At 37.2% G+C, this 15,537-nt stretch overlaps 1 protein-coding gene across 13 annotated transcripts in view; it reads right to left on the bottom strand.

Moving 5' to 3' along the window:
* PIKFYVE (phosphoinositide kinase, FYVE-type zinc finger containing) overlaps positions 1-15,537 on the bottom strand; it is a 106,701-nt gene that overhangs the window by 89,745 nt on the left and 1,419 nt on the right. For all 13 annotated transcript variants that reach the window (XR_008553643.1, XR_008553645.1, XR_008553644.1 and 10 more), the window contains exons 2-6: positions 12,660-12,840; positions 10,154-10,306; positions 7,125-7,243; positions 6,305-6,476; positions 1,210-1,417 (exon numbers count right to left, since the gene is read on the bottom strand). Coding sequence is in view for 8 of the 13 variants with exons in the window: in XM_037523945.2 (XP_037379842.1) it covers positions 1,210-1,417; positions 6,305-6,476; positions 7,125-7,243; positions 10,154-10,306; positions 12,660-12,831 (824 nt within the window). In the remaining 5 variants the exon portion in view is untranslated. The remainder of the gene's footprint in view (positions 1-1,209; positions 1,418-6,304; positions 6,477-7,124; positions 7,244-10,153; positions 10,307-12,659; positions 12,841-15,537) is intronic.

Genomic DNA, 15,537 nt, shown 5'->3' with positions numbered 1-15,537 from the left:
CCCACCCAAATCCATTCTTGCCCTGCCCTCAATGAAACCGTTTTGTTATATTATTCTCTTCATTAAGTTTACCATGTTTGTATCCCTAAACAGTATATTCAATTGGTATATTTTTCAATTTTATATAAATAACACTAACTCTATATGTGACTTTCTTTTCTACTCCATACTACATCCTTAAGAGTAATAATATGTCTAATATACTGGCAATTCATTCATTTTTTACTTCTGTCTAAATTCACTGGTTCCATACTAACTCTTCACTCCCTTAAGGGGTAACTGAGAAACAACTTAACCAGGAAGAGGTTAGTTAAAACTCTAAGCACTTTGACATAGCCAGATTCACTATTACTCATAAAAAAATCATTTAGCTAAAGAAAATATTCAGAAACTGAGGAACCTAGGATTTTAATTCAAACAATTGCAAGTAACTTCCAAGAAAGATAGTAACATACTCCACTAGTGGGCAGTGTGGCATATTTAGACATACCGGAAACCACGAAAGGCTCCTTAGGAAGGAAAAAATTCTAGATTTGTTTATACATAAAATCTTAGAAGCAGCCTGCTTCTCAAAGGAGATAACATCAGAAATTATTAATCTCAATAACTTTTCCTGCCTATTCAAAAATATTCATAAGATCCTGGTGCCAGAAATATAACAGTGAGCAAGAAAGAGCTAAAGGGCCTCCTCGGGTGGCGCAGGCAGTTGAGCGCCGCACTGTGAAGCTGTCCACAGCCTCTGCAGCACCAGTTCGATCCTGGCCAGCCAGCGAGGGTCCCACATGGCACGATAGACCTCTCCTGCCGGGTCCACTGCTCCCCTCAGCAGTGTACTTTGGTCCTTCTGCCTGTTCTGTTCCCCACTCTGTCTCTGGTGAATCCTCTCACCCTCCCGCGAATCTGGCCTGTACCCCAGTTCTTATATATATAAATAAATCTTTAAAAAAAAAAAAAAGAACTAGTATAAAAAAAAAAAAAGAAAGAGCTAAAGTCCTTCCTTTATTGGAGTTAACATTCTCATCAGTCAATATCACCACAATCCATAAAGATCTTTGGTGATCCTACTGGAGACAAACCAAGGAAAAGGAGAAAATAACCAATGTGCAGGAAACAATGGAAAGAGGGTAAATGTTAATTAAAAGCACTCAAAGGTCACAAGACTATCAATATTTCTCAAATATAAGTAAGATTATATTTAAGCAACAGTACCTTTGCCAGGCAAAATCATCCTCTAAAAAAATGTTGCGGCTGGCTTTTCTGCTCCCCACAGGTGTTCGGGGTTCACTTGGATCAAGTACAGACACAGAGGAAGCAGAATCTGAAAGAGCATTCAAGTCTTCCCCAATGGAATTACTATCTGTCGAATGAGCATAACTTAAGGCTATTTTTCTGCAATATGTACAAGCTCGGAGGTCACCTAGAAGGAGGAGGGAAAAAATTAACTACATTAAAGGTAATAGTAATAGATTACTTAACAGAACATCTTTCAATCATTAGGTTGAGTTAATCTAATAACAAGGAAATATCTGCAAGTAAACACTGCCAAAAAAGACAGTTTTTTAAATGTGAAATAATTTTGTTATTTCTGTTACATACTTAAAGAATATCATTATAATAAATTCACCCAGGCATCCAAATTACTTCCAATATTTATGAGTTAGGAAAATAGGACTCATGATACTGGGAAATTTCTGCTTAAAAGAGTATTTTTCGGGGCCTCCCTGGTGGTGCAGCGGTTGAGCGCTGGGTTGCGAAGCTGACCGCAGCCTCTGAAGGGCCGGTTCGATCCCCGGCTGCTCCCGGCCACCAGAGGAGGGTCCCACATGGCGCGCAGACCTCTCCTGCCGCCCACTGCTCCCCTCAGCAGTGTGCTTCGGTCCTTCTGCCTGCTCTGCTCCCCCCTTTGGCTCTGGTGAATTCTCTCACCCTCCCACGCTTCTGACTGTACCCAGTGCTTGTATAAACAAAACAAACAAACAAACAAATAAATAAATAAAACATGCCTCTATTAAAAAAAAAAAAATTTTAAAAAATTAAAAAGTATTTTTCAAGATTCTAAAAGTGAAATAAGGGATCTATCTAAGAGAGTAGGTGCAAGAAGAAAAATTTTAATAAGGAAACCAAAACAAATGGAAACATTTTCCATAGGTAACATGGAAGAAAAATGCTATTTTGGTCCCCTGAAGAGTGGCCGCCACAAGAGGGCAGTTTTTAAAAACAAACATAGAAAATGAGCTGACAGACGATAGATAACATGGATGAATTAAAAATTCTTAGTGAAAGATAGACTGGAAATCAAATAATCTTGGAAGGACAAATAATAACATTTTTTAATACTTTTAAATGTTGTATTTATCCTGTTTTGGAGTAGCACTTTCTACCATTTTTTGATTAACATTTAAGTGTACCACATGCAATTTGCAGCAACATGGATGGCCCTGGAAGGGATCATGCTCAGTGAAATAAGCCAAAAAGAAAAAGAAAAATACCGGATGGTCTCACTCATAGCAGGAATCTAGAAAACTTAAATAAGGGACCAGGAAAATGAATAACTATAAGAAAGTGAAAATCAAAATCAACAAAAAACTATGAACCAGAGACACTTATTGGGGGGTGAGGGGTGGGAGGGGAGGGATTGGGGTCAGAATGGGGGGATTGCAATTGTATGGGGAATATAAAAATAAAATTAATTAATTAATTAATTAATTAATTAATTAAATAACATTTAAGTGTACCAAAAAAGGAGGTAAGATAACTAAACATTACTAGTGAAAGCTATTTAACAATTCTACCTTAATTTTTTTACCCATTAACATTAGAAAACTGAATAACATGAAACAGACTTCTAAAACTCAACTATACTATGTTTTAATTATGATTACTACCAAGTATAATAAATGACACTTTATTTTTTTCATATCAAGAATACTATTAATAGTATTCAATTTTATTAAACTATGCATGTATTTTAAGCAAAATTACATATAGCTCTTTGCATTTCTCATTCCTCACAGCACAAATCAACAGATGAAGTCAATTCAAACTCTAGAGAAAACTAATCCAGTCAAAAAAAAGGGAACTCCAGTCCAGGATCAATGAGAGTGCTAGGACATACCAATACCAGCTAGCCAAAGTAGAAAGACAGTAAGGACGTGAAATTACTTCCTGCAGAAAGATCTTTAAGTTGCCACAACAAAAGCTTGAGTTGTTTCTTATACTGTAAAGAAAATCTCCTTAACCAGGCAGCTATTATAAAGAAGATGAGTAGATCAGATCAATAAAAAGACTGAGCCATGCGTGCCAGCCCAGGAAAGTTTTCATTCTATAAAGAACCCTCATCAGTTGGACTACTGAGCACATGCCAGTGTTACGTGAAAGGGTGCAAACTGATGAGATACAGCTCTGCCATCAGAGAACTCGGTCCACTGGAGGTAACAGACACATATAAAATTAAAAAGCTGCATGATAGATTCCAAGAACCATTTTCCCCTATAGTTGAAGAGCTGAGTTGCTGAAAATCAAACCAAGAATTTTATCCTGCAAGTGACTGGCACTGATTAGAAAGGAACAGGATCCTGAATACTGGAACAAGGATTTATGAAAAGAGCCTGATGAAAGCTGGGGCTACTGAATCCCAAAATTCTACTGAGTCTCTTTGCCAGTAGAAATATCCATTCCACCCTATCCCAAAACTCTGCTTTGTCTGAGAAATCCATAACGGCCTCTCCTGAGTTAGCTGCCTTGGAAGACACAGCTCATTCTTCCCAAGACCCATTTCCACTACCCTCTTTATTGCCAGCCCTCTAATAAAACTCAAGTCCCAGTAGGTCCTAAATAGAGATTCATAAAGTATGAACCATGAAGAGGTGTACTACACTCCCAAAAAACTACATGATTTCTTTAAATTTATATAGACTACGGAATATAAATTTTTAAAATTTATATAGACTAGAAATCTAGGGAATATGTGTGGGAATGGAAGGCTGTGGGATTACAGTGAAAAGAACATATAGTTGAATTAAACTGAATTTATTGATATAGGCCAACTAAGCAGAGCTCCTGGATTTAATGCAGCAACTCATGAGATTAAAAAAAGCTCTAGCAGTCTAACTAGTTGACTGGCTGGCTGAAACATGGACCCAAGGTGGCCTATACTAATGAAGCTGAAATGCAGAGTTGCCCTAGTATATGATAAAGAAAGAGATCCAAAAGGCTTAGGGAGACTGTAACAACAAAAGCAGATTTACCAAGCAAGACCTGCTCACTCAGCCTGGGAGAATTTAGAGGGACTATCTTTCACCACTACAATGAGAAACAAATTTGTTAGGGATGTCTCAGCATCCTTGTAGAGCTTTGTAGTCACTCTTCTCTATAGGTCAGAAATCACAACAGGAACTTCTGCCACTGCAGTGGAAATAATTGGGACCTAGCAAGCACAAAGTGGTGAAACTTAATCACCATTGACAAGAGGTGCCCCTCTTGTCATAATACACATAATACACAGTTGCCATAATACACAGCAAAGCAAAGCAGTAATCAGAGGAGTCTGACTCATACAGGCCTAGCACATTGATCATGGTGTTCACAGAAGTGAAACAAATAGGCAACCTACTAAATTTTTTGACTGAGAGGAAAATGTCTATTACAAAACAGAATCACGGTGTGTGTTGGTGGTATGGTGGTGAGCACAGCCGCCTTCCAAAACAAAATCATTACCTCTCAATCAATTCTCCAACTTGAATCATTAATAGACCCAAAATTTCTTGAACAAAGGGGAGGCTGAGTTCCTTGCGGAAGAGCCCCATTACACTGCCAAAAACTTATACTGTTAATCTTCACAATACCCTTTGCCAAAGGGTGTTCACCAGGGTGATGACATTAGAAAAAGGAAATAGTCAAACTTTTGGGGAATTGTTGACATGAACTGTCACTAATTCCAGGAGACCCAATACCCAAAATGTCACTGTGGTCTATCAATCAGAGTAGGGGCTTACAGAGTTCAAGTTATCAATAGAGTTTTAGTCCAAGGTTCAGTGGGTCCCCAAAGCCATTCTATTGTTATTTCCACTTCTAAAATCACTGAAATAGACACACTCAAGAAATGGCAGAATCCCAATATTAGTTCCCTGACCTGTGCAGTGAGGACTACTGTGGTAGTTGTGGCCTGTAGAAGTATGAGACAATAAATTTTTGCTATTCTAAACCACTAGTTCATATTATTTTGCTATGACAGCCTTAGGAAGCTAAAACTAACAAGACAGGATTTCATCTGAAGAGTAATAGAAATTCTGGGCCCCCCCTGGTGGCACAGGCAGTTGAGAGCCATGCTTTGAAGCTGTCCGCAGCCTTTGCAGCGCCGGTTCGATCCCGGCCAGCGGCAAGGGTCCCACATGGTGCTGCAGACCTCTCCTGTCCCACCTGCTACTTCCCTCAGCAGTGTATTTCGACAGTCTGCCTGTTCTGTTCCCCGCTCTGTCTCTGGTGAATCCTCTCACCCTCGTGCACATCTAGCCTGTAACCAAGTTCTTGTATAAATAAGTAAACAAATCTTTAAAAAAAAAAAAAAGGTAATAGAAGTTCTGAAAAGGGGTCAGGAGGGGAATATATCTGCTTTATGCAGATAAGTCAAATTATCATTTAACAAAGAATACTCACTAGAGTATGAACAATGAATTAGAAGTAGGAAAAAAACAAAGATAAAGCATAATATAGGTAATAGATAATCTGGATCTGAACTCTGTAACAGTTATAATGAAAAAGAAAAAAAAAAGTGAATAAAGCCAAGAGGAAGACCCACATGATAATACAAATAACATCAAAGAGATAAGAAGACTTTTTGGTAACCTCTTTCCACCTTCCATTTCCAATTTACTGCATAAATCCACACACCAACTAGTTTTTTCTGATTCAAGAATAAGTTAAAACATCTGCATTACTAAAATTTATGGAAGAATATCAGTAAGATGCAATCTACCAAAGCACAGTGTATTATAAAATGCAAATTCACTAAGTAATATTAACTGATAATCAATTCTAACCTTCTTGTTAGTAAATTTTAATTCTCTTATGTTTTTTTGCTAACATGTATGATAAGCCATCTTTTCCTCTAGTTATTAATAAACCTCCCCATTTACTTTATTACTTGACTCTGAAGTCCTTAAAAGCAAAACTGTTGCTCCCTCACCTTTCTGTCCCCATGTCTCACAAGTAAAGCCCAAAATGAAAACTAACATTGGTCCAGTATTATAACTGTTTTATAATTATAGTCTGTAAAATTGTAAAGCTGTCAATAAAATGCATTTACCTGTATAGCCCATAAATTTCCCAGGGATTTCTTGATTACAGCAACGACTGCAGAAAATCTGCCCACACAGCCGACAATGGTGTCTGCGCCTAAAGGTGGTAAATTTCTCACTACAGTCATAGCACTCTTTGCACTGGCTATCTGGCATCCAATATTGCTTCAGGTCACTATCCTGTAATAATAAAAATGTGTGAAGACTTCTTGAAAATTCTGATTACTAAGATGCAATGGCAAATGCAATGCTAATCAAAATCCTAGGTTTCTTTTGCAGAAAGTGACAAACTATTTCTAAAATTCATGTGGGAATGAAAAGGGTCAAAATAGCTAAGAAAATCTTGAAGAACAAAGTTAAAGGATTAACATTACCAGCCATCAAGACCTATTCTAAAGATACAACAATTTTAGACAGTGTATTAGAGAGAAAACTATATATATAGCTTATATATATACTATATACTATATATTATAGTTTATATATACTGGTCTGGGTCCAACTAGAGATCCATTAAAAAAAAAAAAAAAAATGAAGCTTGACCCCATATTTCACACAAATAATAAAGCTTCTTCCTGAAACCATGGGGGAATATTTAAGGGTGATGGGCTCGATAAACACTTCTCAAACAGAACAAGATGTACTAACCATAAAGGAGGGAAAATGACAAATTAAAAGTAAGAACATACTTGTAAAACGATTAAGGTCCTAGCTGGAGTTAGTACTGACTGAACTTTCGTTCAAGGGGCAGGATGCCATTTCCAGTGAGTACAGCATGAACCCCATATAAAGACTTAATAAGTAATCTCCTAACCCTCTAAACAGTACCTGGCTTTTCCCCTCCATGATTTCCTTGAGACGTTTTAATACTGTGCTGAGGCTTCGAAGCTGAACAGCTGTACGAGGATCATGACCTCCAAAAGTAGGTTCTGCTTTCCTTCTTGTGTCTGAGGCGGATTTACAAATAAACAAATAAATAAATGACAAATTAATAAACCATGTTAATAGTCTCCAGGATCTATGCACAAAGAATATATGTGGTACAAGTTGCCTAATTACTATTAGCATATACGTTTGTTCTCCCAGTCAGTGATACAGATGAAGATTAAAAACAGTCTTTATGAAGATAGATACTGTAGAAAGTGCTTGTTATTATTATGTAATACACTCCTTCACTGGCATGTAAGGGCTACATAAGAACAAGTGTTGTCTGAGACCATAAGTAGTTTTGACGCCTGAGATGATGAAATGGCCCAAGTCATTCATGATTTTTTGGGCCTTTGGGTCCCAAGCTATAAAAAGTCCTTGCTAGAAATTTAGTAGAAAAAGCAACCCAGTCAGTTAACGGAGCTCAGTCTCTAGAGTTGAACAGTAAGTTCAGTCTACAGACCATGTACATAAAGTCCTATGAAGCAGATCATGAGAACGGAATATAACAGCCCAGAACTCAGAGCCTGACAAACTTCAGAACATGCATGATGGTGATTTTTTCAGTGACTTTCTTCCACCCAATGTCTAAGGGATTAAAATTGCCAAAAATAGCTAGAATCCCACCTCCCAGCCCTAACCCCTGCAGTTCCAAACTTACACTTAAAATAGCAATACAGAAGCCAGCCCACATTCCAACTTTGGGGGCCAGAATGAGGTGTGCCCACCAAAGCTGTCATATAATTTCCTTACTTTACAACTGAAGTTTCTACCTATTCCTGGCTTTAGCAATAGGTGGCTTAATAAAAGGATAAACATTCCTAAATAAACTCACGACCTAATATTCTGTGGCAAAGCAGGATAGAAAACACCCCACCTACATATTTCTCAATTTGCTTGTTTGCTAGATTTGTTTTAGGTGTTTTTTATTTTGGTTAGATGGAAAAGAATGGGTTACAAAGAAACGACTGGTTGATATCTAAACTAAGTAAGAACTTCCCAAGATAGCCACAGAAATAGTTACCTAAACTGCACTTGATAGAAAACTGGAAACTTTATCTATCAATAGTAAAATCTTAATTTCAGCAGATATCTGATATATATTCCTAGAATAAAACATAAGTACTAGAAGAACTAAATTTTCTTGAGTCTCACAACATAAAGTAACTCCCCTGATGTATGAGTTGAAGAAGGAGGTAGACAAAGCTGTTAGGATCATAATGGCTACATTCCCATGCATGAGCAACAATTAATTGTGACCCCTCCAAATTTAGTCACTTAGGATCATGAATTCTAACAGATCCATTCATTAGAAATGCAAGAGTGAGACTTTCTAGAACAACACAATCACAGATCCTGGATGAAAATGGAAGAGACTTGAGAAAATCTGGTGTAGCACTCTACCCTTAGGTAAATAACCTTAGCTGCTTTTTGAAAGTGGATATTAGACAATTTAAAGGATTTTTCCAAAGGTCACAGAGCTAGTAAAATGGTAAAATTTATACTGCCTTTTAGTAGAAAAAGAAATTGATGGGTCAAATAGTCTCAAGCTTCTGAAGCTCAAATGTCCATAGGAGCTAAGTTAGAATCAAAGAATCACGTGGATGTGATTGAAAAAAAGAAAAGGCAACAGGAATGGTGGGCACTGCAGCAAACTAGACATTACAAGCTCCCTCTAGTGATAGAAATTCCAAGTTTATCCATATACTAGGCAAATGGGTTTGGCAGGGTGACAGTTTACAATCCCTAAAAGATTCAACAACTCAGTTTTACAAATGAAAAATCTTATGCTTATTCAACATAAGATCTAGTCAGAAGAGCTCCCTCAAGAGGAACAGGAGTGTTGCCACAGGTCAGGTTCAAGAGCTAAGTGTTTATTAAGGTTAAAGGCTAAAGTGGGGATGGTCTTGTCCTTCCACACATTGTAGTAAAAACAGACCTTCTCTCTCCTTCTCCCCACCTTCTGATTGTTCTAAACAGCTGAGGCTCACTGCTCTAGAAGGCCTGCAGGGGAGATATAGCCAGCTCTGCTCTAGTCCACAAGGAGAAATTTTTCTGCTTAGTTTCTCCTCCTCCTTCTGACCGTTAAGTCAAGTTCCAAGTAGCAATGAAATATCCTTCTACCAACCACCATCACCCGTGCCTGTCTATTTTTCACTTAAGGATCTCATGGGGAATACTGACCAGACAAATGGGACCTGAAGCTCAAGAGAAACACCTGATTTCCAGTACTGCACCCCTTCCCCTCTAGGATGCCACTGCTCACTGCCTTCCTTCTATCACCTCGAGATGGGCAAGGCACTGCGGAGCTTCTTAATGTAATAAATAAAACATAAAATAACTCATTTTCTCTAATCTCTCAATTCAGGCACTGATCCCCAGTCTAACTCATCAAAAAAAGCATGAAAATGAAGGGAATGGCTGTGTAGTCAATCAGGATGGAGAACAAACAGGCAAGAGGAGCTCAGCTTACCCAGCCACGGTGACAGTTTGTATCTCAACAAGGACAGAAGGCAAAGAGCAACTGGCAGCCCACTAATGGAGTTGAGAGTGCTCAGCCAGACCTGGGCATGCACATGACATTACACTAGCCATAGCAAGAATAGCAGCAGAATCCATTCACAGAGCTGGAACTAACCTGTGTTCTCCTGGGGATGTTGCAAACTGCTCTCTGTTGAAACCCAAGTAAGTAATTAATCAAAAAAACAGTCAAGATGTATCTGCCTGGCCTAAAGTAAAGCTTAACATGAAATGTTTGAGTATTTTTATTAGGTATCCACACATTCTTTCACTACCTAAAGGTAACAGCTGAATTCTGAAGGGTAACTTAACCATTACAAATAGCATAAAAGTTAATAAACAACCTGGGAAACAATTACTGTGGAAAAATCTACTACACAGAGAAGACTGAAACAACAACATTCTTTTACCTAATACTGCTGAAGATCGCCGTTGGAGTTCCTCATTAAGCTGTTTTTTATAAGGTATAGGCGACCTCACAGACTGTGTCCGTGAAGGGAGCTGCGGGCTGGTCCAACTTCCACTCACAGACTGCTGTTCTCCCTGGCCCCCTTCTGCTCTCTCTGCAGCAAAAGAAAGCTTGGTAATGTTTGAAATACTAATACTCAGAGTTTAGCAAAGAGAAGGAAATAGATGAAATTTATCAGAAAAGCATGCATATATGTATCTCATGCATAATTTAAAATGTTTTTGCCACAAAGAAAGTGGCAAAATTACAGGTCAATAACCACATCCTTGGTACATGTGATATTCGGTTTGCTTTACTGTTCATCAGAAATATCTTGAGCATATAAAAAGAAATAGAATGTAAACTTAACATGAAGGCAGAATGGAGAGTTTTGTTTGGTTTTTTTTTTTTTTAAGATTTATTTATTTATACAAGCACTGGGTACAGTCAGAAGCGCGGGAGGGTGAGAGAATTCACCAGAGCGGGGAGCAGAGCAGGCAGAAGGACTGAAGCATACTGCTGAGGGTAGCAGTGGGCAGCAGGAGAGGTCTGCGCGCCATGTGGGACCCTCGCCGACGGCCGGGGATCGAACTGGCGCTACAGAGGCTGCGGGCAGCTTCGCAGCCAGCGCTCAACTGCTGCACCACCAGGGGAGGCCCAGATTGGAGAGTTTTTTAATTTGTTTTGGTTATGGGGTCAATCTCTTGCAGTGAGTATCCCAGTCGACAGTAAGTGCTCAATAAACATTTGCTAAACAAACATTTGCTATTTAAACTTCTGTCTATGACAACTAAACATAAAGTGGCATCCTAGAACAGAAAAAAAAACATTAGGTGAAAACCTGAAGAAATATGAATAAATTACATACTAAAAAATAATGTATCAATAATGGTTTCCTATTTACAATATATGTACCATACTAATTAAAGGTGTTAATAATAGGGGCAAGTGGATGTGGGAGTCTATGAGAACTCTGTATTATTTTTCCAATTTTCCTATAAATCTAAAATTATTCAAAACAATAAGGTTCTTTAAGAAAATGAATCACTGCCCTAAAAAAATCAATAGGAGTTTTTATACAGTTTTAAACATGACCACTAATAAAAGTCAGTCAATGCTATTAAATTTTCTACTAAGTTAATTAAAACTAATAGCCCATCCAGGATACCACATTATATTTAGTTATCATAAGATAGTAGTTTATATAGCAAATGTTTATTAAGTACTTATTATCTACTGGGATATCCACTGCAAAAGATAGACCCTATAACTTAACATATTAAAATAAACCTCAACAAGAGAGATTAGTTTCTAATGCAGTTTGAATAATATGACCAAATAAAATGCAAAAGATATAGATTATGTTTTTAAATATTTTTTTAGGTAAAAGGGTAAAAAAAATGATTACTTTAAAAGAACTCATTTAAACACTCTTTCCATTTTATGTCATTACATGTACACCTTAATCTAATGGGTTTAAGTCAACAAGTCCACTGGCAGCTTTCCATTTTTTAAAAATATGAATCTTTTCTCCTACATGCTCATCCTTTTAGTTTTATTGCTTTAATTAAAATCTTTTGACTATCAACCCCTAAAAGAAAAAAGTCCATACCACCAACTTAATAAAATTGAAACACTAAGGAGAGGGAAAAAGAATGCTAATTCCCTTTTTTTTTTTTTTTAAAAGATGTATTTAGGGCCTCCCCTGGTGGCGCTGGGAGTTGAGCACCACGCTGTAAAGCTGTCAGCGCTGGTTGAATCCTGGCCGGCCAGCGAGGGTCCCACAGGGCACCGCAGACCTCTCCTGTCATGCCCACTGCTCCCCTCAGCAGTGTATTTCGTCAGTCTGCCTTTCTGTTCCCCTCTCGGTCTCCGGTGAATCCTCTCACCCTCCTGTGCATCTGGCCTATACCCCAGTTCTTGTATAAATAAATAAATAAATCTTAAAAAATAAAATAAAATAAATATTTATTTATTTACGCATACAAGAGCTGGGTACAGGCCAGAAATGCAGGGGATGAGGGGATTCACCAGAGACAGAATAGAGAACAGAACAGGCAGACTGACCGAAGTACACTGCTGAGGGAAGCAGTGGGCGAGCCAGGAGAGGTCTGCTGCACCATGTGGGTTGCTCCCTGGCAGCAGGGGATCAAACTCATGCTGCAGAGGCTGTGGATTGCTTCATAATGCAATACTTAAGCCCTTGCACCACTAGGAAGGCCCCTAATTCCCTTTTAAAAGGAAACTTAACATTTAGTTTTCAATTCAGATCTTTAATTACCAATAATGAATAAGATTACAGTGAAAATTCTAGCTTTCTCTTAAGCAGTAAACTCTAGTGATGTATGATTGAAGCTATCTCTTTGTTAATATTTTACTTTCCTACAGAGACATGGCATGAAAGTTGAACAAAAGAATTTCAGAGAATCAAAATTGTGGGTTCTCTGATCTTTAAGAGTAAGTCTTACCTTTGTTAAATCGAAAGAGATTTACAAAAGAACTATAGGCTGATTTAAAAGGAGGTTCGTCCTGATCAGGAGTCAAAGGCTTAAAGTGTGTGAGATGAGAAGGACTAGTAGGAGATCGAGGCAAATCATTAGCAGAGTCCAGTGTTGGGGAAGTCTTATCATCTGTGGCCATTTCATGAGTCTTAAAAAAAAAAAAAGAAGAAAGGAAAAAATTAAGCCAAAATTATAGTTTCTCGGTGTCCCAAAAAGTAATTCCAAACAGAATCCAAATATCTAAAAATAAAACTAAAAATTCATATGTATGAAAACCAAAAAGTAATCCAGTTCATATAAACTCCATATTAAGGCTTACAATTACTGTGATACAGATTACAAGAGTTTCAGTTACCTGCGTATGACTATGCAGTAATTCTCTATGTTATTCAAGTTACAAAAAAATACCAAAATTATTAAAAATCTGGAGGTAAGGCAAAAATGTGAAGAAAAAGCAAAAACAAGCATTTTCATATCATCTATATCTTTCTCATTTTAAGATCTTTTTTGAAAAAAATGATTTTTTTTAAGTTATGGAGGAAAACTGGTTTTACACAAACATAAATTCTTCAAAATTTTATTTCACTTATTTCAACTTTATGTTTTAAAAAATATTTTTACAAGAAGGAAAAGAAATAGTCATCCTTTAATGACATTTCTATATAGCCTCAAAAATTACCTCAATGTTTCATCACCTATGAGAATTACTCAAATCAACAAGCTGCTCCCCCACCATCTTTCCTCATAAGTGCAAGAATCTGGTTTTTCTCCCTTTAACCTAAATTCATATACATTAAAATTGAGATCTTAAAGGACATTTTTAAAAAAGAAAACCAAAAATTATAATTTTACCAAAGCAATAAGGCTAACCACATCACCAGATGGAGGTTATAGAAAAGCATTAATATCTATTTTCTGCTGTACTAATATTTCATATAAAAGAATAATGAACTATGCATAATTCCAGCGACTAAAATGCTGTCTTTTATAATTCAATTGACACTTTACAAAGAGGATATTACACTCTTATAAAATACTTTTCACTTTCAAAATCATATCTACCATCTCATTTTATTATTATTCTTACAAAAATCCTGAAAGGTGCACAGAGCTGGCCTTATTTTACCTTTGAGAAAAATCAACATTCATTGAACCTAACAGAACTTTCTTAAGATCACATAGTAGTCAGTAGTGGAGTTCTAACTAAACCTTGAATTTCACTCCAGAATTCTCCATTATATCAAGATTATCTTTGTACCTTTTCAAGTCTTCCTATTTCAGCCTACCTAAATTCTTTATCCTCACAAGATGTTATCTGATTAATAATTTAAGTGGTTAATAGAAAATTAAGCAAAGCAAAAATGAAACCACTCACTTGAAAAGAATTTTGGCAAATAATGTTATTTGGAATAGAAGAGGGAGAAGAAAGGAGGAGGGAAAAAGAGAAGTAGGGGAAGAGGAAGTAGAAGCAGAGAAGGAAGGAAGGTCTCTATCATTTCCTACAGAGGAAGCTAAACAACAAGTTTAAAGTTTCAAATATCATGACACCCCTCAATACCACAGCATATAGGGTTAGGAAATAAGGTGGTAAATCCAAAAGAGGGCAAAGAGTAAGGACTGAAGAGAAAAGCATCATGTGATGGCATCAACCATCTTCAGTTCTCAGAAAAGAACCTGTTCTACTTTGACACAAGTAACATCAGAAGCAGTAAGCAATCTGCCTTAAGAATTTTAGTTTTTACTTCTGTCACACACACACAACTTTTATTAGACTTTGGAGGTGAGAAGATAAAAACTACCATGAAAACTCAAGCAAAAGTAATCTCTGAAATACAAATATAATCACACAGAATAAAACAAAAATAAAATTTTAGACTGTAAGACCAATATTCACCAGAAGGGAAGGGAGAAGGAGATGGGTAAATCAGGTAAAAGGGGCCAATTGTATAGCAAAGGACAGAATTGGACCTTTAGTGGTGAACTTAATTGACATATATATAGATGTTGATTTTTTTTTTAAGATTTATTTATTTTTATACGAGAACCGGGGTACAGGCCAGAGGCGCAGGAGTATGAGAGGATTCACCAGAGACAGAGAGGGGAGCAGAACAGGCAGACTGACTGAAATACACTGCTGAGGGGAGCAGCCGGCAAGACAGGAGAGGTCTGCTGCGCCATGTGGGATTCTTGCTGGCCAGCTGGGATCGAACCCACGCTGCAGAGGCTTCACAGCGCTGCGCTCTTGCGCCACCAGGGAGGCCCTAGATGTTGATTTTGTTTTTTTTTTTTTTTTTTTTTTTTTTTTTTTGGGTACCGTGTCCTATAGACATCTGTTAAGCCCATGAGGTCTAGGTCTTTATTTAGGGCTCTAGTGTCTTTGTCTATCTTTTGTCTTGTTGATCTGTGCATTTGTGAGATTGGGGTGTTGAAGTCTCCTACTGCATATGTATTTTCTCTAATTTCTGTTTTCAGAGTTGATAATTGTCTTATACCTAGATGTTGATTTTGAATGTGCATACCTGATATTTATACATTATTATGTTACTTCCATAAAAATACACAATGTATTTTGCTTCCATAAAAATACATAATCTTAAACATTACATGACATTAGGATCCTGAAAACACAACCTTACAATTCATTCTCTGGTAGCCGAATAATTGTCGTATAATCTATGACAGCTTGATAACTAGCATATAAACTAAAATTCTTTCCTAACCAATATGTAATCAAATAGTAAGCAACTCATTCAAAGACTTCTGATGTATCTATCACCAGTACTGTCTCATTTGAAGGCCATAATATATAAACCCACTGCCTATTAATTTGTTGACCAAGCCAGTC

This window comes from Talpa occidentalis, unplaced genomic scaffold (assembly GCF_014898055.3).
Source record: "Talpa occidentalis isolate TD23 unplaced genomic scaffold, MPIMG_talOcc4v2.1 talOcc4.3, whole genome shotgun sequence".
NCBI classification, from domain to species: Eukaryota; Metazoa; Chordata; class Mammalia; order Eulipotyphla; family Talpidae; genus Talpa; species Talpa occidentalis.
The sequence above is the reverse complement of the archived record's forward strand: the minus strand, read 5'-3'. Positions and strand labels throughout refer to the sequence as shown.